The sequence below is a fragment of the Pan paniscus genome, chromosome 3, assembly GCF_029289425.2.
Source record: "Pan paniscus chromosome 3, NHGRI_mPanPan1-v2.0_pri, whole genome shotgun sequence".
Lineage (NCBI taxonomy): Eukaryota > Metazoa > Chordata > Mammalia > Primates > Hominidae > Pan > Pan paniscus.
In genome coordinates this window covers 170,768,781-170,792,535 of record NC_073252.2, presented here as the reverse complement: position 1 = coordinate 170,792,535, position 23,755 = coordinate 170,768,781, and the positions used below count along the sequence as shown (strand labels likewise).

The 23,755-nt window shown below is 41.3% G+C and overlaps 1 protein-coding gene across 2 annotated transcripts in view; it reads right to left on the bottom strand.

The window, feature by feature from the left end:
* The window catches only part of GALNTL6 (polypeptide N-acetylgalactosaminyltransferase like 6), a 1,235,992-nt gene that overhangs the window by 9,788 nt on the left and 1,202,449 nt on the right, over window positions 1-23,755 (bottom strand). For both annotated transcript variants that reach the window (XM_034959428.2, XM_003823503.6), the window contains 2 exons: window positions 23,092-23,208; window positions 10,753-10,902 (listed from right to left, as the gene is read on the bottom strand). In XM_034959428.2, the coding sequence (XP_034815319.1) occupies window positions 10,753-10,902; window positions 23,092-23,208 (267 nt within the window). The remainder of the gene's footprint in view (window positions 1-10,752; window positions 10,903-23,091; window positions 23,209-23,755) is intronic.

The following is a 23,755-nucleotide window of genomic DNA, read 5'->3' as shown; positions in this document are numbered from 1 at the left end:
GTTTTGCACCTTGTTTCCGTCTATCCATATCTCTTTAGCTCCCCTCAGTAAACCTGCATGAAGTCATGTGAACATAATAGCTACTATTTGTCAAATGTGTATCTAGGCGTCAAGCAGTGCTAAGTATTCTACCCAGAGTTTCTCTCTCTCTCTCTTTTTTTTTCCCTACCTAAACCCACTTAAGCAACCTGAAGAGATAGTGAATGTGGACAAACAGGAAGCTAGATTCACTTATTCATTCATTCAGTGAATTTGAATTAAGTACCTATTATGTGCCACAGAGTGTTTTAGATGCTGGAAAGAGTGCACGAAAGAAAGCAGAGAAAAATTCCTGCTCTCATGAAATTGATATTCTAAGATTTAGCTATAACTAAATAGTTAAAATAGTACAGAAATGTACAGTGTAGAAATATGACTAGTTAGCCCATCTATTTCTGTATGCAAATCTATTTGGAGAGCGAAAATCAAATCAGAAGTTATCTTGCTGAATGCATGGTATAGTAGCGGCTAACATCAATTGAACTCTTGTTATGTGCTATGCTCTAGGTGCACTTAAATTTTTTTTTAATCATCAGAATAACCTGCTAAGGCACATACTAAAGTAGATAATAAAGGGAATTATTATTCCCATTTTATAAATGAAGAAACAGAAATTCATAGTAAGAAAGTTGCCCAAGGTCCCAAAGCCAGCATCCACAGTGGGGCCAGTGACTATTATGAGGCCCTGCAGGAGCCAGAGCCTGTGCTCTCTCTCTCTCTCTCTTTTCTTTTCTTGAGACAGGGTCTTGCTGGGTCACCCAGGCTGGAGTGCAGGAGTGCAGTGGCATGATTCACTGTAGCCTAGTCCTTCCAGGTTCATGTGATCCTCCTGCCTCAGCCTCCCAAATAGCTGGGACCACAGGTCTGTGCCACTATGCCCAGCTTTTGTTTTTTTTTCTTTTTTTTTGGTAGAGACACGTTTTCACCATGTTGCCCATGCTGATCTTGAGCTCCTGGGCTCTAATGATCTGTCTTGGCCTCTCAAATGCCTCAGCCTCCCAAAATGCTAGGATTAGGGATGAAACATAACTCAGAGGTTAAGAACACAGACCGGACGCAGAGTCTTTGAGTTATTTTTCATCTCTTTTCTTGGCTGAGCCAACTACCAGTCCTGCTCCCACCCCGCACCTGCTTGGTAGGAAAGAATTGTCCTGATCAACAAACACTAATTTGATTTTTTCATAGTTCCTATTAACAAGATTCTTTTCTGTTTGACAGTCTAGATCTGGGCAGGCGTTCAGTTCACAAAGACTTTCTCTTTACGGAAGAGCCCCAGGAGAGTCGTAACAGAGCCTTTCTATTTCGGAGTGACCAGAGAATGGCAGTTAAGTATGTTAGGTAATCAGTAGGAATATTGCTAAGTTGAAATGGCAAAAGTTAGAAGGTCATAACAACCTAAGTGATTTCAGCTGGGTTAGACATACAGCTAAAAACAGGATGGGAAGATAGAATTAATTATTGAAAAGGCAGCTTCATTGCTGGGGCGAATGTATAGTCCTCCTGAGAGTTAGCCTAATTCTTCTTTGAAAAGGTAACTGAATTTTCAATTTGCACTGAAATTTTCTGCATAAGGATCACAACTTCTTAGGATAAAATGACATAAGTCCTCTGTTACCAAAAGGGGTATGTTGCAGACATTGGGCATCTGGTTTTCAGCAAGATGTTTGAAGAGTCCAATTTTGTTTTCTTATGGGCAAGCTGGAGAATGGTGGTCTAGAAGATAATTTTACATGAATTTTTATCTGGTTGAGTAACTTCCTCCAAATGATGCTCATTAATGGATTTTGTTACCTCTGCAGTATGATAGAGGGCTCAGTGCTTGACTTTGCACTGGGATCAACAATTTGGATGAAGGCATGAATGGATGCTGATCCAATCTGTGGATGGAACAAATTATAGTTCAATTGCTATTAAGTTGAATCAAAATGTTTAAATCCAGGTTGGGATAATTATAATAGGATAGAGTTTAATGGAAAAAAGTGGATAGCAACATAATGTAAAAGATGACCTGTACAGATATAAGATTGGAGAGATATGTCTGTTTAGCAAAGCAAGAGAAAAAGACCGAGATTTTTTTTTCTCCAGTACTGAAAGCTCATTAAGAAGCTGAGTGTGTGAAGTTAAGGCAGGAAATCGATCAACTCAGGCTAAATTAACAGAAACATTGCTCACAGCAAAGCATGCTAGAAGCTCATAACAAAAGGTGCTAGAAACTTATTCTACTTTCTTTGTTGACAACATTCTTACAATATTGTGTTCTGGGAATCATGCTACTCTCTAAGACTATCTGCAGTACATTAGGGGTGAGTGTCCAGGAGATGGAGGTGGGTTCAAATTAAGTCATATGGAGAGCAGTGGCAGGAAATTGGGCCATTTAATTGGATTAAAAACCAGGCAGGTATTTGTTCAAATATTTGGGATCTGTCTTGAGTAAAATGAATTAAATATAATCTGTGTGGTAACCAAAGGCCAGGGAAGAGCTTTCTGGCGATTAGGACTGACCTGGGAGAGTGTGACTGCCCAACCTCTGACCACATGTCCAGGATTTTTTAGTGACTTCATTTATCAGAACCAGAGTTGAATTACATGACTTTTAAGTTAAACTTGTTATATACACTTTCCTTATTTTTTGGTCCCAAATCAATACCTGTCCAGAATTATTTAAAATAACAACCTCGAGCCCTTCTATCTGGCATCTTTGTGGACTGGTACATCCTCATTTTATGAACTGAGAGGCCAAAACCTGGCATATATCATAAGTTACAACAAATAGTCAAATGTAGGCAGATGCCAAAAATTCCACCCACTCACTTTTTAAATGAATGAGATTGTTACACTGTTATCAATTTAGCCTGGCAGGTGCCTTCTTACCTGTACTTCCTGTTTGATGCTATTTGCAAGTCCTTTATTATGAAAGTTAAATTATAAGAACCCCCAGAGAACAACTAAAGAAAGTAATTTTAAATCTTTTATTTTTGGTCGTTGGGAGGTTGCATATGTAGTTTTGAGACAAATAAATGTGTTAAGTTTTATCCAGCACAGGTTGGGGTTTATGAAGGCAGGGCTCATATCAATAATTGAACTAGTGGTTCTTTAAGCCAGTCAATGCATGCTTATTTAGGAACTTCATATATTAGGTATTAGGCAGGCCATATAGACATTTTTTAAAAAGTTCTTGCCCTCAGGTAATTGGCGGGGGTGAGGGGGCTAAGTATGTATAATATACACTGTTTTAAGTAGAAAGAAGGAAACAAAATGCTATAGGAGTACAGAAAGAGGGGAAAATTCCAACTAGAGCAAAAGGGAGGAGTAGATTAAAGACAGAAAGTAAAAATTAGAGCTACAAAAGTGATTCTCCATCTGACTGTCTTTTAGAATCTCTCGGGACCTTTCAAAGAATATCAATACCCAGGCTTCACCTTCTAGAGAGCCTCAGTCAGTCTATCCTCATGCGAGTACATTGCCTTAATAATACACCTTTGTAATGTTTTGATACCTGGTGCTTTTATAATGTTTTAGTACTTTTTTTTTCCTTCTTCAAGATTTTCTTAGCTATTCTTGTCCCTTACATTTTCCATGTAAATTTTGGAATCAGGTTATCAATTTCCACAAATAAGCCTCCTGAGATTTGTTTGGTTTTGCATTAAATGTTTGGATCATTTAAAAACTGACATCTTCACAATATTGAGACATAATCCTTGAACATGTTGGATCCCTCTATCGTTTTTAAGATTTTTCTTAGTGATGCTTTGTAGTTTTCTGCATAAAAGTCTTTCACATCTTTGCCGTGATTTATTCCTATTTTGTGCTTTTCACAGTGACCAAATGGAATCACTTTTAAACTTCATTTTCTATTTTTTGTTGCTAGTATATAAACAATTCATTTTCATCTTGGGCCTATGCTAAATGTATCTATTCATTTTTAAAGTACTTCAGCTGCATAATCTTTTGGGTTTTCTAAATACCCTAACATGACATCTACGAATGGACTGTTTTATTTCTTCCTAATTCTTATTCCTTTAAAGGTCTATATCTTGCCTGATTACACTGATTAGATATCCTATAAAAGGTTGAAAAACATGATTATAGTCAACATTCTATTTTATTCCCCATCTCTGGAGGAGAGCTTTAACATTTCACCACTAAGAGTGATGGTAGTTGTGGGGTTTTGGCTATACTTCCTATTAGATTAATTTATTTTATTAGCTTACTTTCTGTATGGCTAAGACTATTTAGTTACATGGTAAAAACCTGAGGATTTAACAATGGACCAATGTATATAAGACCTCTTGACTTACAATAAAAGCGTCACTTCAGTGCAGCGGGAAAAAATGGTCTTTTAAATAAATGGTGATTGATCAATAGCATGTCTCTATCAATATATATCTATATCTATTTCTATCTATGTATATGAATCAACCCTTATCTTACATTATACACATAAAAATATTTCAGGGAGGGCTGGGCGCGGTGGCTCACGCCTGTAATTCCAGCACATTGGGAGGTAGAGGTGGGTGGATCACGAGGTCAGGAGTTCGAGACCAGCCTGGCCAACGTGGTGAAACCCCGTCTCTACTAAAAATACAAAAAGTAGCCGGGTGGCATGTGCCTGTAATCCTAGCTACTTGGGAGGCTGAGGAAGGAGACTCGCTTGAACCCGGGAGGTGGAGATTGCTGTGAGCCAAGATCACACCACTGCACTCCAGCTTGGCTGACAGAGCGAAAGTCCGTCTCAAAAAATTATATATATCTATATAGATATACAGATATATCAGGGAATTATAAACCGAAATGTAGAACATTAAGCAATAAAATTTCCAAAGATGACTTGGAAGACTAACTACATGAAGGCCAGGATTTCCTAAACAGAACACAAAACCCACGGATCATAAATAATAGCTTTCATTAAGACACTCCACTAAACAGAAAAAAGACAAGACACCAACAAGAATAAGATATTGCAATGCATACATCCAATGAGGCACTTATATATAGAAAAAATCCCTAAAAATCTGTGTGAAAAAGCCAGACAGCCCATGTTTTGAAAATGGGCAAAAGACTCAAGTAGGTGCTGCACAAATAAGATATCCAAAATGGCTAACAAACATATCATTTTACAATCACAGAATAAAAAAGAAAAAGAAACTGACAATACCAAGTGTTGGTGAGGATGCAGAGCACCTGGATTCTTGGCAGTGCCTGTACCCTGAGCATGGCCCTTCAGGCCTTTCCATTTCAGTGCATGCTGGCCTGGATGTCACTGCATCTCTCTGCTTAAGGACTTTCTCCGGCCTTAAGAATGGTTCTGTCTGTAAGAGCAGCAGGCCAGAGGTATCAAGGGAGTTGGGGTATTTATACACCATTCCAGTCAATCTTTGGTCAGGAACCTGACCAAAAAATTGACTCCCTGATGTGTGTTCTATATGCCATTTCCAGAGATCTTCAGTAGGATTGAGTTCTAATTGCCTGCGGTGGTACTTGCTTGATAATGCACCCTTTATTGGCTCTGATATCTCCTCCATTTCACTTCCTCACTCTCTGTCAAGATTTTTTGGGGCTATATCCCAAATAAACCATGTGCATTAAAATTCTTACTTTAGGTTGTATATATGGGGAAACCCAAATTAAGACATATGCTATAATCTAATAAAATGTTTACTTAAAATGAAAAGGGCATGGGAGATAGCTCTCAATTTTGGAGGGATAACAACTGTCAATATTGCCTAGGAGAGATTGCTTTAATGATGTGGTATATTAGGATATACCTTGCCACGATGATCAGTGTAAAAAGTGCATTGTCACCAACACAGATGGAAATCTTATGATCAGAAACTGTGCTAGAAGTTTTCCACAGTTTATCTCACTCAGTTATTATCATTATTATGTTGGTGAAGCAGTTGAAAGTCATAAAAGCAAAACAACTATTCAAGATCCCCTTACAATTTCAGGATGAATTGGGGTGTATTAAGCCTGAATAACTCTAAGGGCTGATGGTCGGCTGTTATGTTGGCCAGGTTGTGAAGGATCCAGATGAGTATTGAGAGGCTAAAGCACTCTATCTTCTACTCAATGAGAAACCAAATGAAGTCATGAAACAGAGGAATACCATGACCAGGTTTTGTGAAATCTCCCTCTGGCTTCAGGGTGGAAGATGGGGAAGGGGAAGGGGAAAGACAGGAAGCAGGGCAGCCCTTTAGGAAGCCATTGCAATAATCCAGGGGTAAGATGTGAAGACTGAACCAGGCAGGGGCTGGCTATAGAAATGGCAAAGAGCAGGTGGATTTCAGAGTTATTGGCTGATGGGGGCGGGTGACAAGTCTTAGTGACCAATGACTGGGGATGGAAGTGGGTGACAAATCTTAGTGACCAATGACTGGGGATGGAAGTGGGTGACAAATCTTAGTGACCAATGAGGATTGAAGAAGAGGAAAGACAGTTTCCTGTTTGATGCTGGGTGAGGACAAATATTTTTACTGAGGTTCCCTCAACCATTCACTGTTCTTGTAACAGGGGTCCCCCTGGTGGTAAAAGAAAACCAGGAACAGGATTCCTCGTCCTGGGTGCCTGTTACTGTAGGAAACAGCTGTTCAACTGAGCATAGCCCCAGCATCATAGAATAAGGATGCTTTTCTCCTTTTGTGGTGGCAAAGAGCCACATCTAAAAATAACTAAAAGCGGAGTGAGAGTTGCTGAAACCAGGAAGCAAGGTCCGAAAACAACTTTCATCCACCCAAGCAAGGTGGCTTCTGGCCACCTTCTCTCTCCAAGATATCTCCATGTAGCTGGGAGGGAGGGGTTGGCTGGTATCAATGACACTGAATCCAAGGCACTGGGGAACTCTCCTAGGAAATATTGATCTTATTCCTTAAGAGCATGGCAGAGGAACTAGTAGAAACTTTAAAGCCAGATTCACCTGTGTTTGAATCCACATATCTGCTAGTATCAGTTTCTTCCTGTGTAAATTATACACAATAGTACCTAAGTGGTTATGAGGTTTGAGATAATGTGTGTAAAGCCACCAGCTCGATGCCTAAATTGGAGATGATGATGATGATGACTTTAGGAACTTAGGAGATGGCTCACACAGCCCTTTAGGCAATTAATAGAGGGCTCTGATTGACTCATGAATATGCTTATAAAAAGTGGGAGTTCCAGGCTGGGCACGGTGGCTTGTGCCTGTAATCCCAGCATTTTGGGTGGCTAAGGTGGGCGGATCCCCTGAGGTCAGGAGTTCGAGACCAGCCTGGTCAACATGGTGAAACCCTGTCTCTACTAAAAATACAAAATTAGCTGGGCATGGTGGTCATGCCTGTAGTCCCAGCTACTTGGGAGGCTGAGGCAAGAGAATCGCCTGAACCTGAGAAAGGAGGTTGCAGTGAGCCAAGATCACGCCATTGCACCCCAGCCTGGGCGACAAGAGCAAAACTCCGTCTCAAAAAACAAACAAAAACATCCAAAACTGCCAGAAGCCCCCAGAGCCACGTACTGCATCCAAATAGATAAGGTAACATGCCAGAGAGATTTCTCTTTGTGCTTTTTCTCTTTATGCCTTAAGCATAGCCCTTGGAAAAAACAAGAGGAATTTCCTAAAACAGGTGTGTCTGAATAGGCCTGAGTCATCCACCAAGATGTGATATTTCAGAAACTTTCCATTTTGAGCCTTTGCATGTTCCTGATTAAGTATAAATACCTTGCTTGCTGTATAAATACACATGGAGTGTAACCTTTTGCTAAGGAATGCAAGACCAACAGCTACAAAAAGCTGAGAAGAGAGCCACAGCACAATTGAATCTAGTGGTTTCCTTTCACAAATCCCTTAGGATCCTGGCAAGGTTTAGTATTAAAGCTCATAAGAGTTTCCCCTTGAAACCACTGCAGCCTGTTTTTTTCCTCTCCAGGAGCTCTGTGTATTAGTTGGTCTTATCCATCTGTAAGCTTTTGTAAGCTCCCTAATAAAAACAATTGCATTTTCTTGGCTTAATTGCATATTATTGAGTGGTTGGTGTGTCATGCTATAAATGTACAGTAATAAGAAATGTTCTGTTCATTAGGAACCACCAACATACTAAGCAAATGGCCAGTCAGCTATTTTATCGATGTGTGCAGAAAGTAACTCTTTAGATGTCAGAATATAATCATTAATAAAAACCTTACTTTATTGTACCACACACAGGCTGTATCATGTTGAATAGCAAAATAGTTTGATAAGATGAATCATTTATTATACATTTCATAAAGAAAACGGTGAGGTTTTACTATTGCAGTGATATTCCCCCAGCTTTATTTTTATCAGATACCATCTTCTGAGCTCCTTTCATTCTAGATTGTTTTGTAGAAGGATATAACAACTGAATTTTTTTGGTTTTTTTTTGAGATGGAGTTTCGCTCTTGTCACCCAGGCTGGAGTGCAGTGCAATGGTGTGATCTTGGCTCACTGCAACTTCTGCCTCCCAGGATCAGGCAATTCTCCTGCCTCAGCCTCCCGAGTAGCTGGGACTATAGGCATGCACCAACATGCCTGGCTAATTTTGTATTTTTTAGTCCAGATGGGGTTTCACCATGTTGGCCAGGCTTGTCTTGAACTCCTGACCTCAGGTGATCTGCCCGCCTCTCCTCCCAAAGTGTTGGGATGACAAGCGTGAGCTACTGTGCTCGGCTCAACTGATGTTTTGTAATTTTGCTAGACACAGCCACAACCTGCCAGGTGTTTGGGTGGGGGTGGGATGCAGAATAAACTTATACCAACAAGTCCACCTTTGGATGAGTATAGTTTTAGGAGCTCATCTCTAAGAGGTGGAAACCAGAATGCTTATTAAGTAAGGCAACAAGTAACATAACCAGTCCTCCCTCTCCCCACACTGACTCTCCACCACTTCTCTCCTTTAGCTTTCTGTAATGTGGGGGGACACTGACCTTGCCTCAGCCACAGGATGGCCAAGTTCATGAATAAAGTGGGGGATATTCCATTTTCCTTATAGCCTGAGGCAAGGCCGGCCTCAGAGTGTGAAAAAGCAAACAGAAGGCATCTTATGCCTGGCTGAGAAGGCCCCAGCAGGTCCATGGATTTGAGGGGGCAGAATGGAGCTTATGGTGTAATTGCTAATTGACAGCCAAGTTCTATCCCCAAAAGCAAAGAATTTGAAAAGCAATTTTGTAAAGTATTCTAAAAAGTTGTCAAAAGGAAACAATAAAAATATTTTCAAACAATAACTTAATTGCTCTTTATTTTATTAACTAAATAAAATGCGACTTTATACATGTTTTTGAATTTTTCCTACCATTCACTGTTAACTTTATAATTTCTGAAACTTTTAAATTCCCCAAGTAAATTCTTCTTTGCTACATTTGGGCAGGATTTTGGTGAAAATGTAAATGGGTCACTTTGTGTATAAGGATTGCAGCAATTATATCTACATAGATGTATAAATATTTGTGTAAACATCATTGTCTTAACCCAGACAGATCCCAAGCAAGTGAGCCTGAGATACATAAAAAATGAATGGATGCCACAATCTGTGTGTATGTGTGTTGTGAATGGTGATGTTAAAAATTATGTATGTGTGGTTTTGCTTATTGGATATGTGGTTCCTCCTTTTGGGAGTGTTCTGAGTTAAACCTAGACCCATCCCTTGTTCTGGCTCAAAGCCATTTTTCAATCATAACTGATTGTGATGGCCACACATATAACAAGCGAAGCCAAAAGCTTGCCCCTTTCTACACACACGATTTTTCCCTTCACCTTTGCTGGTGATCTCTGGATGTGTGAGCCAAATATGTGTATGTATGACTAGGTAAAACTTTAACTCAAAACTTCCTTCCTTCCTTCCTTCCTTCCTTCCTTCCTTCCTTCCTCCCTCCCTCCCTCCCTCCCTTCCTGCCTTCCTGCCTTCTCTCTCTCTTTTCCTTCCTTCCTTCTTTCCTTCCTTCCTTCCTTCTTTCCTTCCTTCCTCCTTCCCTCCCTCCCTCTCTCCCTTCCTGCCTTCCTGCCTTCTCTCTCTCTTTTCCTTCCTTCCTTCCTTCTTTCCTTCCTTCCTTCTTTCCTTCCTTCCTTCCTTCTTTCCTTCCTTCCTTCTTTCCTTCCTTCCTTCTTTCCTTCCTTCCTTCTTTCCTTCCTTCCTTCTTTCCTTCCTTCCTTCCTTCTTTCCTTCCTTCCTTCCTTCCTTCCTTCTTTCCTTCCTTCCTTCCTTCCTTTCCTTCCTTCCTTCTTTCCTTCCTTCCTTCTTTCCTTCCTTCCTTCTTTCCTTCCTTCCTTCTTTCCTTCCTTCCTTCTTTCCTTCCTTCCTTCTTTCCTTCCTTCCTTCTTTCCTTCTTTCCTTCCTTCCTTTTCTCTCTCTCTCTTTCTTTTCTTAACAGAGTCTTGCCCTGTCACCCAGGCTGGAGTGTAGTGGCACGATCCTGGCTCACTGCAATCTTCCCCTCCCATGCTCAAGTGATTCTCCTGCCTCAGCCTCCTGAGTAGCTGGGATTACAGGCACCCATCACTACGCCTGACTTTTTTTTGTATTTTCAGTAGAGACGGGGTTTCGCTATGTTGGTCAGGCTGGTCTCAAACTCCAACCTCAGGTGATCTGCCCACCTCGACCTCCCAGAGTGCCAGGATTACAGGTGTGAGTGACTGCACCAGGCCTAAAACGGTGTGTTTTCAAAGAAAACTGAGTAAGAATAACTTAAACCACAGTAATTTGAGAATGACCACAGTGGACTGACTCTTACCTTCCGATATCCCCAGAGCTGGTTCCCCTTCATGCCATGGCAGTCATAGAGTGTAACGGGGCTGTTGTGTGAGATCGCATCAAAGCAGAATTTCCGAGTATGCAGTGGCTCACCGGGTCGAATATCTTCTCTCCATCCAAAGGTAAAAAGCTAGCAAAGCAACAGTAGCAGAAAAGCTGCAGTGAGTTTGTTTTGGAGAGAAGATGCAAGGGCGGGGGAAGGTATGTATTTTAGCAATGTAGAACTCCTGCTTTGTGATCTGCCAAAAAGAGCTAAGTCTCAGCCTAACAGAGGTGTTGGAAAAGGCACGTGTCATAAAGTGCTGTAGCAGTAACAGCTGCACTTTTGGTCCAGGCTGCCAAAAAACACAAATGAAGAGTTTCCAATCAGGTACCAGAGAAAATACAGAGGGTGGTAGAAAAAGAGATGCAGGGAGGGGCATGGAAGAAGGAGATTGAAGGAGAACGAGTAAGAGGACAGAGGGAGGAAAGATAGAGGGGAGAGGGATGAGGGTCAGAGAGAGAAATAAAGTCTTTTTTTGTTTGTTTGTTTTCAGACAGAGTCTCACCCTGTCTCCCAGGCTGGAGTGCAGTGGTGCGATCTTGGCTCACTGCATCCTCCACCTTCCAGGTTCAAGCGATTCTCCTGCCTCAGCCTCCCGAGTAGCTGGGATTACAGGCGCACGCCACCATGCCCGGCTACTTTTTGTATTTTTAGTAGAGACGGGGTTTCACCATGTTGGCCAGGCTAGTCTCAAACTCCTGACCTCAGGTGATTTGCCCGCCTTGGCTTCCCAAAGTGCTGGGATTACGGGCATGAGCCACTGTGCCTGGCCAGAAAGTCCTTAATAACACTCTACGGTCTTTATTTAGCTAAAATGTTACTGGAACAAATCCTACACAGTTTGCCCAAATTTGCAGATTAGCTAAAGAGACAAGGAGTAGAGATGAGCCGAATTGATGCTAGCACCTTGAAAAACCTAATGTAAAGGAAAGCTAAGCTTGATGAAGTGAAGAATGGGCCAATTAATTTCCCTAGGGTTGGTAAGAGTAATTCTGCAGGGCAATGTAGAAAGTTTTAGACTGTAACTCACAGTAAGAAATGCAGCTCATGCACACACACACAGAGACCTCCCTTGATTCCAATATAAAAAGAAGTTTCATGAAATGATATTTACCTTTACTGAGTTTAATTGACTCTGATATCCATCCAACACGTTCCTATCCTAGTCCAGCCTCTCCAATTCTATTATGCATCCCATTCTATTATATTATACCATTCTATCATATTATACCATTCTATTATATCCATCCCATTCTATTATATTAAAAATGTGACTTATGATGCACTAAGTTGGCTTTACAATGTATTAACAACCAAACAAGCCACACACCTGTAGGGGAAGAGCATTTGCTTGAGTTATTTGAACTGTACAACAAATAAGGGTATTTGAAAGGTACAGTAGGAGAAATCCTTAAGTGTGAAAATGGACTAGATGAGCCCTGTGATTGCTCCCAATTCTAAAATCCCAGGAAGGTTATGTAATTCTTACAATAGGACTTACGGCAGGCTGGCTGTGTGAAGCCAAACTGTGAATTGCAAAATAAAAAAGAGCTGTCAGGGAAACCCTGTGGATATAAAAGAAAGCACAATGCTGAGCTGTATGCAGATAATACACTATGCACTGACCAGGCCCTCAGTATATTTCAGCTGTTAGGTTCCACCTAGGAAAGGAAATGTAGAGAACCTGGCAAAATTCCAGGGATGGCTAACAAAGATAGTTAAGTGGTGAGGAATCTGAAGACAAATACAAAGAACTGGGTTAAGTGGTCGCAAGAAATGACCTAAACGAGCATGTGAACAGCGACCTTCTCAATCATGGCCACTGCGTACTCTGTTACCCTGGAAGACAGGATAAAAGAGAAGATTTCATATAGAAGAACAAGGGGTTTTTAGAATAGACATTTGAAATAAATTCATGAAGATGAATTGTGTAGTCTTTTTTCCTAGAGTTTTTAAAGTATAATTGTGGACTGAGACATTTTTAGATTCATTTAAATCCTGCAGAGAAGAATGACTTCTCAAGGAAATGTCTATTCAGATTTTGATCACTCTCTTCTATTCAGAACTCACTGCTCTCTTGGATTTTGAAGCACTGTGCACCTCTGTTGTCCTATAACTGTCTCACCACCCTCTCTTTCATGCATCTCTCCACTGCAGGTGTTGCTCAGGGTTCTCTCTTAGACCCTGTCCTTGCACCTCCCCTGGTTGGTCTTTTACACTCTCATTTCAACTCTCACCAGTATGCCGGTCACTCATCATCCATCTTATGTCCAGTTCCTTGCAGAATTTCCCAGCTGCATGTCCCATGGACATCTCAGATCCAGCATATTCTAAATGCAATTGATTTTCTTCTCTTCTGCCCTGTTCCTGCTCCTTTATCTTGGTTTAATTGGTGGTCATGTCATGCACTTTATCAACCTTGGAGTCTTTAACTCCTTTGTCTCCCTTACCATCTTCATCTAATCAATGACCAAGTCTTACCACTTTTGTTTTATAAACATTTCTGGAATTTGTTCATTCCTTTCTATGCCCACAACCATTGCTCTCAATAGCTCTTGCAATGATCTCCAAACTGGCTTTTTTGGTTACCACACATCTGCCTTCCTCAGCCTCCAGGGAAGTCTGTTGGAAAGGCCTGTGTGACCTTGTTCCCTCTCAATCTAAAATCTCACAACCTTTTCACATAACCCCTAGAGAATAAAGTTCAAACTCTTTGACATCTTAGGAACTCTCCACAATCTGGCCTTTGCTGTTCTTTCCACCTACATTCCTTTCCTTCAAGTTTATGTTCCAGCAATGCTAAAACCTTTGTAGTTCTCACACAAACCAGGCTGTGTATTTCCTTCTGTGCCGTGTTCACGTAAATCCCTCTGGTTGGAAAACAGACATTCACTAGCCAACCTAGGTAATGCTCCTCTGTCATGTAAGATTCAGTTCAAGTGTCCACTCATCCAGGAAGCCATCCTCTTTGAACTGCTTACTCCTTTCCATCCCTTACCTACTTCATCATGATTGTCCACTTATGTTTCTCTATCCCTCCCTAGACAGTGAGATCCTTGGTTGCAGGGCTTGGAGCATTTTTACCTTTGTGTTTCCAGCACCCAGAACAATTTATGACACACAATAGATCCTCAATGAAATTTCTATTGAATAAATAAAACCCACAATTATCTGTTATTATATGTTAACTATCAAAATTAATGAATCTCTTTTTAGTCTCTCAAATGAGTTTGTGCTGTTTAATTACAACAATAACAAATGATAATGCTTATATTTTGAATTTTCAACTTTGATGACTCTGGATTCAGTTACCTATCATTGGAATAGAAATTAATAGAAATTTCCTGGCGAATAAACCTGCCATTGGCTTTGATTAAATCTTTATTTTATTTAAATAGCACATTTCCCTTGTACTATAGGCAGTCCAACCAATGCAGGAACAAGTGGTCTTGATTGATTTATTTCCCTCTCTGTCTCCATCTCTCTGTCTTTGGTTTTTATACACTCAGAAGGCCAGAGCTTAAAGGGAATGTAATCACTACCTAGTACAGTCCCTCATGAGTCAGTTAGGGAAAATCAGGCCTGCAGAAAATGAGTGTCTTGCTTCTGTCACACCTCAAAAGTCCTCCCTTCTTTGGTAGATGGCCTTTTCATACTTTTTACTAAATGCATCAGTTAAGTCCAAAAGAATACCTGTGTTACAGCAAACACTGGCAAATCTGTCTGTTGGGCAACTTTATTCACCTATTGTCACAATTATATCTGAGGGCATCCTTAGGTGACCTCTGTTTCTTGTTTCTGCGTATTGTAGTGCCATGATCATGCTTACATTTGTAGCCTGATGGTTAGCTTGTCATTTTCACAGTGTTTTATGTATTATTATTATTACCTGTTGATTACTTTCCTGCATCCAAGGTGATACATCTTCAGATTGTATCAATTACTTTATTCTTCTACACCTACGATTAGCTAATTTTTTTCTCTCTTAGGTCTTTGAAATACTTCTTATTGCCATTTTTCTTATCTCAGTGGCCATGTCAAACCAATCAGGCATTGAGTCTTTTCATTGGCACATTTTCCTGTCTGCAAGCTTGTCAAAGCAGAAACAAATAGACATTATGAAATTATATTCCTTGAATTATATTCATTGTTTGCTTTGGGTAATGTCATTGTGACATTTATAGTTTGTCTTCACCCTTAGCCTGCTCTTATTGACAGAAGAATGTAGACTTTCTTCAGGTTTCCTGTACAATAACCCTTGATTTCTTTTCAACCTTAAATTCCTCAGTGTTAAAGTAAGTTGATGTTAATTTCTCTGCTTTCTTCTTTTGAATGATCCTTTAAAACATAGATTTACAATGTATATTAGTCCATTCTCATGCTGCTAATAAAGACATACCCAAGATTGGGTAATTTATAAAAGAAAGAGGTTTAATTGACTCACAGCTCAGCATGGCTGGGGAGGCCTCAGGAAACTTACAGTCATGGTAGAAGATAAAGCAAACACATCCTCCTTCACATGGTGACAGCAAGGAGCAGTGCCAAGCAAAAGGGGGAAAAGCCCCTTATAAAGCCATCAGATCTCATGAGAACTCACTCACTGTCATGAGAACAACATGAGGGTAACCACCCCCATGATCAAATTACCTCCCACTGGGTCCCTCCCACAACATGTGGGGATTATGGGAACTACAATTCAAGATGAGATTTGGGTGGAGACACAGCCAAACCATATCATTCTGCCCCTGGCCCCTTCCAAATCTCATGTCCTCACATTTCAAAACACAATCATGCCCTTCCAATAGTCCCCCAAAGTCTTAACTCATTCCAACATTAACTCAAAAGTCTAAGTCCAAAGTCTCATCTGAGACAAGGCAAGTACCCTCCGCCTATGAGCCTGTAAAATCAAATGCAAGTTGGTTATTCCTAGATACAATGTGGGTACAGGCATTGGGTAAACACAGCCATTCCATATGGGAGAAATTGGCCAAAACATAGGGACTAAAGGCCACATGCAAGTCCAAAATCCAGTGGGGCAGTCATTAAACCTTAAAGTTCCAAAATGATCTCCTTTGACTCCATGTTTCACATCCAGGTTATGCTGATGTAAGAGGTGGGCTTCCATGGCCTTGGACAGCTCTGCCCCTGTGGCTTTACAGGTTACAGCCCCCTCCCAGCTGCTTTCGCAGGCTGCCATTGAGTGCCTGTGGCTTTTTCAGGTGCATGGTGCAAGCTGTCAGTGGGTCTACCATACTGGGGTCTGGAGGATGGTGGCCCTCTTCTCCCAGATCCACTAGGTAGTGCCCCAGTGGGGACTCTGTGTAGGGGCTCCAACCCCACATTTCCCTTCTGCACTATCCTAGCAGAGGTTCTCCAAGAGGATCCCACCACTATAGCACACCTCTGCCTGGACAGCCAGGCATTTCCATACATCCTCTGAAATCTAGGTGGAGGTTCCCCAAGCTTAATTATTGACTTCTGTGCACCCGCAGGCCCAACACTACATGGAAGGTGCTAAGGCTTGGGGCTTGCACCCTCCGAATCAATGGCCTGAGCTGTACCTTGGCCCCTTTTAGCCATGCTGGAGCTGAAGCAGCTGGGACACGGCACCGTGTCCTGAGGCCACACAGAGCAGGGGGGCCCTGGGCCTGGCCCAAGAAACCATTTTTGACTCCTAGACCTCTGGGTCTGTGATGGGAGGGGCTGCTGTGAAGGTCTGTGATTTGCTCTGGAGACATTTTCCCTATTGTCTTGGTGATTAACATTTGGCTCCTCATTAATTATGCAAATTTCTGTAGCAGGCTGGAATTTCTCTCCAGAAATTTTTTTTTCTATCTCATCGTTAGGCTGCAAATTTTCCAAATTTTGTGCTCTGCTTCCTCCTGAATGCTTTGCCACTTAGAGATTTCTTCTGCCACATACCCTAAATCATCACTCTCAAGTTCAAAGTTCCACAGATCTCTAGGGCAGGGGCAAAATGCCACCAGTCTCTTTGCATAACAAGAGTGACTTTTACTCCAGTTCCCAACAAGTTCTTCATCTCCATCTGAGACCAACTCAGCCTGGACTTCATTGTCCTTATCATTACTAGCATTTTGGTCAAAGTAATTTAACAAGTCTCTAGGAAGTTCCAAACTTTCCTGCATTTTCCTGTCTTCTGAGCCCTCCAAATCTCTAGCAAGTTCCAAACTTTCTCACATTTTCTTTTCTTCTTCTGAGCCCTCCAAACTGTTCCAACCTCTGTCTGTTACCCAGTTCCAAAGTTGCTGCCACATTTTCAGGTATCCTTATAGCAGCACCCTACCCTACCAGTATCAATTTACTGTATTAGTCTGTTCTCATGCTGCTAATAAAGACATACCTGAGACTGAGTAAATTATAAATGAGAGATGTTTAATTCATTCACATTTCAGCATGGCTGGGAAGGCCTCAGGAAACTTACAATCATGGCAGAAGAGGAAGCAAACACATCCATCATCACATGGCGGCAGCAAGGAGCAGTGCCAAACAAAAGGGGGAAAAGCACCTTATAGAACCATCAGATCTTATGAGAACTCAGTCACTATCAGGAAAACAGCGTGAAGGTAACTGCCCTCATGATTAAATTACCTCCCACTGGGTCCCTCCCATGACACATGGGGATTATGGGAACTACAATTCAAGATGAGATTTGGGGACACAGCCAAACCATATCACAATGTTAACTCTTATTTCTTTGCTTTAATATTAATGTGATATGTGTCATGTTGCCTGGGTCTGTTTGTATTATATGAATAAGGTCACTGGATTTGGTACTGCCAATACACTTATTATCTCTTGCTCTTGCTACCTGACTTGAGACAGCAGAAAATATTTTTCTCTGTCTGGATTGTGATGTTTTATTTCATTGTTATGAGGTTTGCAGAAACCTGAGATACAGCATGTTCCTCCTTGCAGTTTGCACCCATCAGTTCGCTCTGTCTTGATAATGAGACTCTTTTTTCCCAAACAGAGAAAAAAGAAAGGAAAAAAATCTGTCCCCTGGATGCACACATTTGCTTGCTTCTGTCTTTGTGAACCTTCCCCTAGGCCCTGGAGAGGGAGCCAGTGTTTGCCTCCTCGGGAGGACGAAAGCTGGGCTGCAACACTTGCTCCCCAGCATGACATCAGAGCCTGCTGCTGGGCCTGCAGAGTGGGAACAGCCAAACTAGGCCAAGGGGGTTCCTCCCCCCCACTCCTCTCCCTTGGACTCAATGGGAGCTGGGGAGTATTCTTTCCAGACCTTATAGTCTTATTAGGATCTATTTTTGTTTTTCTTTCTTGATCCCTAAAGGAAGCATAATGCTACCATGATATCAAACAGCTATGCAGATTGCCCTGGCAAAATGAATCACACATTTGCTTCCTTCACAGAAACCACGTTAGTCACCACCAGTGTTCTGCAGCAGAAGGCATTTTCGTATACACGTCCTTCAATGGACTCTTTTTTATTTCCCATGTAACAATTTTGTTTTTTCCTTTTTTAAATTTTTGCCACTTTTTTTTTTTTTTGGAAAAAACGGATTATTTCAACTCTAATAAGTCTCCTTTTGTGTTTTTTGAATGTTTTTGAATCAAAAAGAAAATCCATAATTGTCATGTTCCGATATGCCTTCCTCATGCAGGAATTTTAATCTAAATGTAGAAGAGTGATTCCTAATTCTTATAAGTCACTGAGTGATCTATTGAATAAAGCTTACAGTTAATTACTGGCGAATGAAACAGCTTGTAATGTTTTAACCTCCAAGTCAATATATGGCAATATTTCAAACATGATGCATTTTCCACCACTTATCAACCTTATTTAATCCTACTGTAGCTTCATTTTTAGGATCTCTAGAGACAGGAAATCTTTTTAAAGAGCTGTATTAACTGGTCTTTCTGTTCTGCCTATGTAGTTTTCTGCTTGTCTAGTGCTGCCCTCTGGTGACCATTTCTTGAATTACATGCCATAGATTTTTGCATTTTAGCCTGGGTGTGGGAGGTGGGGAGTTGGGGGACGTGGGGGGTGCGGGGAGTGAACCAGCAATTTTTAAAGTGTATGCAATATCGTTGCCTTTGTTTATATCCATGTTCCGCTGTCAAATAAAATCTGCAGGCCAGAGAAGATTTCATTCTAGAGCATTACTGGATAGAAATACTAAGCCCAGTTCAGACATTAAGGCCTGCTTTATATTCACCAGTTGGCCACGTGTGTTTCTTAGTTGGGCTGAATAGAGATGGTAGAGAGGAATTTAGCCCAAGAAATGAAGCTTTTCCTTATGGTTTCCTCCTTTTTCTTTTTAAAAAAGTTATTTTCCACTCTAGATGCCAGCCTTACCGATAGCTACTAAAGCCTTCTCTCTTGCTCCCAGGCTGAAGTCAGAATTGCTTGTTGGAGTTAACAGTCCAACACCATTCCTCAGGTCCCCAGTAACATCCCCATGGTGCTTATAGAAACAGACAGAGGAAGGAGGAGGCAAATAACTTTTCACTGATATTTGATTCCTATCAATAAATCCTGGAGTCACAGAGCCTTCTATAAACCCATCTGGATATATGTATATAATCAGCCACCACGCCTGGCTGATTTTTGTATTTTTAGTAGAGACGGGGTTTCAAAATGTTAGCCAGGCTGGTCTCGAACTCCTGACCTCAAGTGAGCCACCCGCCTCAGCCTCCCAAAGTGCTGGGATTATAGGCGCGAGTCACCGTGCCCAGCCATGCAGGGCGCATTTGAGTGAATAATAACTAGTATTTGCTGACTATGCTGGGAACAGATAAATGAAGCCAAAGTCCCAGCTGCCTTGGACCTGAGAGAGGTTTCTAATTTGGTATTAGCATAAAGGGATTTGAGTGTTTGAGAGAAGGAAGGCAGGAGGGAGAGGATATTACTCTGCACCTGCTGCATGTGCAAGATGCTGCCCCAAGATTTATTCTCCTAACCACCCTGTCCAAGATGGAAGAACTATGGCCTAGAAAGATTTCACAACTTCGCAAGGCCACATGGTTTAAACTAAAATCCAGGTTGGCCTGGCTACAAGGCCCACAGTCCTCCTAGAATACCATGAGGCTGTGGGGAGAGGGTTCAAAGACTGGATCAGTGGTTAGGGGAGAGGCAGTGTTGATGGACTGAACGACTCTGGATTGTATTGTGGACTTGGTCTGTGGCTGTTTTCCTCGCATCATGATGCTCTGCATTGTAATGCGTGGTAGAGGGCAGGGAGGGGCAGTGAGGTGGGGCGAGGGAGGTGAATCTCAGCACATCTGGACAACTCTTTAACATCCTGCGCTGGGCATGGTGGACCTTTTCTAGTTTAATGTACAAGATGGGCACCAGAGGAATCTGGCTATAGGAGGCAGTAACGCCTTACTGGGAACTGCTTGCTTACTTTTTTGCTTTTCATAAGAGATGAGTGCGATGAGTACATAAATATCTGCTATGATATTTTCTATAGCTTTCTATTGAAATATTTCTTAATTTAAAATTAAAACAGTGAAAAGGGTTAGGTGAGCTTAGTGGTATGCACCTGTGGTCTGAGCTACTCAGGCTGCTGAGGCAAGAGGATCGCTTGAGCCCAGGAGTTTGAGGCTGCAGTGAGCTTTGATCACATCGCTGCACTCCAGCCTGGGTGACAGAGCAAGACCCCATCTCTAAAATAAAAGAAACGAAAATGCTAAAAGAGAGCAAAGGCAATTTTGCCCACTATCTTTTCCCTTTCACAGGTGACACAGTATCAGGGAAGCTGCTTGCAAGGACTTTCAAATTTCTAAGCGGGTTAGAAATCACATCTCACTTAAACTGAGTTGCAATGAAATGTTTTTCAATTAAAAGCAATTAAGTCTTACACAGAACAGAACAGAGAACCCAAAAACAAATCCACACACCTACAGTCAACTCATTTTTGACAAAGGTACCAAGAACGTACACTGGGGAAAAGACAGTCTCTTTAATAAATGGTGCTGGAAAAACTGGATATCCACATGCAGAAGCCTGTAATCCCAGCTACTCGGGAGAGTAGATCGACCCCATCTCTTGTCATGTACAAAAATCAAATTAAAATGGATTAAAGACTTAAATCTAAGACCTCAAACTATACAACTACTACAAGAAAACATTGAGGAAACTCTCCAGGACATTGGTCTGGGCAAAATGTCTTGAGTAATACCCCCCAAGCACAGGCAGCCAAAGCAAAAATAGACAAATTGGATCACATCAAACTAAAAAGCTTCTGCACAGCAAAGGAAACAATCAACACAGTGAAGAGACAACCCACAGAATGGGAGAAAATATTTGCAAAATACCCATCTGACAAGGGATTAATAACTGTAATAGATAAGGAGCTCAAACAACTCTATGTAAAAAACCTAATAATTTGATTAAAAATTGGGCAAAAGATTTTAATAGATATTTCTCAAAAGAAGACATACAAATGGCAAACTGGCATATGAAAAGGTGCCCAAGATTATCAATCATCAGAGAAATGCAGATCAAAACTACAATGAGTTATCATCTCACCCCAGTTGAAATGGCTTTTATCCAAAAGATAGGCAATAACAAATGCTGTTGAGGATACGGAGAAATGGGAAAACTTTTACATTGTTGGCAGGAATGTAACTTAGTACAGATACTATGGAGAACAGTTTGGAGGTTCCTCAAAAAACTAAAAATTGGCTGGGCGTGGTGGCTTATGCCTGTAATCCCAGCACTTTGGGAGGCCAAGGTGGGCAGATCATGAGGTCAGGAGATCGAGACCATCCTGGCCAACATGGTGAACCCCTGTCTCTACTAAAAAAAAAAAAAAAAAAAATACAAAAATTAGCTGGGCATGGTGGTGTGTGCCTGTAATCCCAGCTTCTCGGGAGGCTGAGGAAGGAGAATCGTTTGAACCAGGGAGTCGGAGGTTGTAGTGAGCCGAGATTGCGCCACTGCACTCCAGCCTGGTGACAGAGCGAGACTCCGTCTAAAAAAAAACAAAAAAGAAAAACAAAAAAAACACACACACTAAAAATTGAGCTATCATGTGATCCAGCAATACCACTGCTGGGTGTATACCCAAAAGAAAGGAAATCAGTATATCGAGGAGACACCTGCACTCCCATGTTTGATGCAGCACTGTTCACAATGGCCAAATTTGGAAGCAACCTAAGTGTCCATCAATAGATGAATGAATAAAGAAAATGTGGTACCTATACATAACGGAGTACTATTCAGCCATAAAGAAGAACGAGATCCTGTCATTTGCAACAACATGGATGGAACTGGAGGTCATTATGTTAAGTGAAATAAGCCAGGTATGGAAAGACAAACATTGCATATTTTCACTTATTTGTGGGATCTAAAAATCAAAACAGTTGAACCCATGGAGATGATAGTAGAAGGATGGTTACCAGAGGCTGGCAAGGGTAGTGGGAGGGTATGAGGTGGGGGGTGGGAGGTGGGGATGCTAAATGGGTACAAAAAATAGAAAGAATGAAAAAGACCTAGTATTTGATAGCACAACACGGTGACTATAGTCAATAATAAGTTAATTGTACATTTAAAAATAAGTAAAATAATATAATTGGATTGTTTGTAACACAAAGGATAAATGCTTGAGGGGATGGACACCATTTTACATGATGTGATTGCTATGCATTGCATGCCTGTATCAAAACATTTCATGTACCCCATATATACACCTACTATGTGCCCCCCAAAATAGAAAAAAGCAAACAAAACAAAAATCAATAAAAGCAATACATAGCCTTAAAGTATTTCCTGAAGTCCATGTCGGGGTGTTGTTGCTTACATCCTTCACATGAAAGATTAAAAACTGCTACAACAACAGGAGGCCCATGTAAAGTGATCTGTTCATGGTCAGGGGAAAAGCAAGGTTAAGATGACATCACAAACACACAACAGCAGAGTCATTAAAACCATGAAATTCAGTTGGAAGTGTTCCAAAGCACTCTACAGGCTTCCTCTGTTAAACTACCATTCTGGGAAAAGAAGTAAGACTAGGGTCGCAATCCACATTTCTCCCATCCTTTCTCATATTTAGAGAATAATTGTGTACATTATCTGAACTGGTCATCACAACTGCTCTGAGAAGAAACATAAACAGAGACATTAAGTGATTCACTGAACTGCAGGGCTGGTTGGTGATACAGCGGCCTCACTCCAGGTCCCACAAGTACCATCTGCACCATTTGGAGATTTGTTCCAGCTGCATCCCTCTGTGTCTGCCTCAGCCCCCGACTGGCTCCCACTGCCCTGGCTTCTGGGAGGTGACGCACCTGTTCATGAGACCATGTTCTTTCAGAACCATCCTTGACACAGATGTCCAGCCTCAGCTCTGTTCCGGTGGCTCCATGCTTGCTGTCCACACAGAGATTTGCTGCCACATTTCGGATCTGTGGAAAGAAGAAAGAATTTTGAGTGTGGGGCTATGTCGTATTTTATCATTGGCTCCTAACAGCCATGGTGTAGATTAAGTAAGACATAGATTATCTTTTTGGTTACATGCATATTGAATGAGACCTTGAATTTGTATGCAATTTATGAAGAAAAATCAAGGAATTAAATGTAACATTGAAGCCATCTTCACAGGCTTAACAAGAATTCTGGAAAGAAATATAGTTATAATTCAATATTAATCAGTCTGTACTTTGACCCACTTCCTTGTAACTGAAAGTCTGTAGCACTAGACACTGACTATTTGCATCTCCATTGTTCCTATACATAGGATTTCTGATGTTAGAATCATAAGGTTTTTGCTTAAGAATTGCTTAAGCAGATATTGAATTCCAGTGGAACAGCTGACTGCAGCCAGTTTAAAGACCCTCACAGAGGAAATGGATCAACATGAGAATATTGTTTCTTTATCTCCCTGTCCCATGACCTCATGCTGCTCTCTGTGACCAATCAATGATCTCCCAACTTCAGCCTACTCCAAAACCC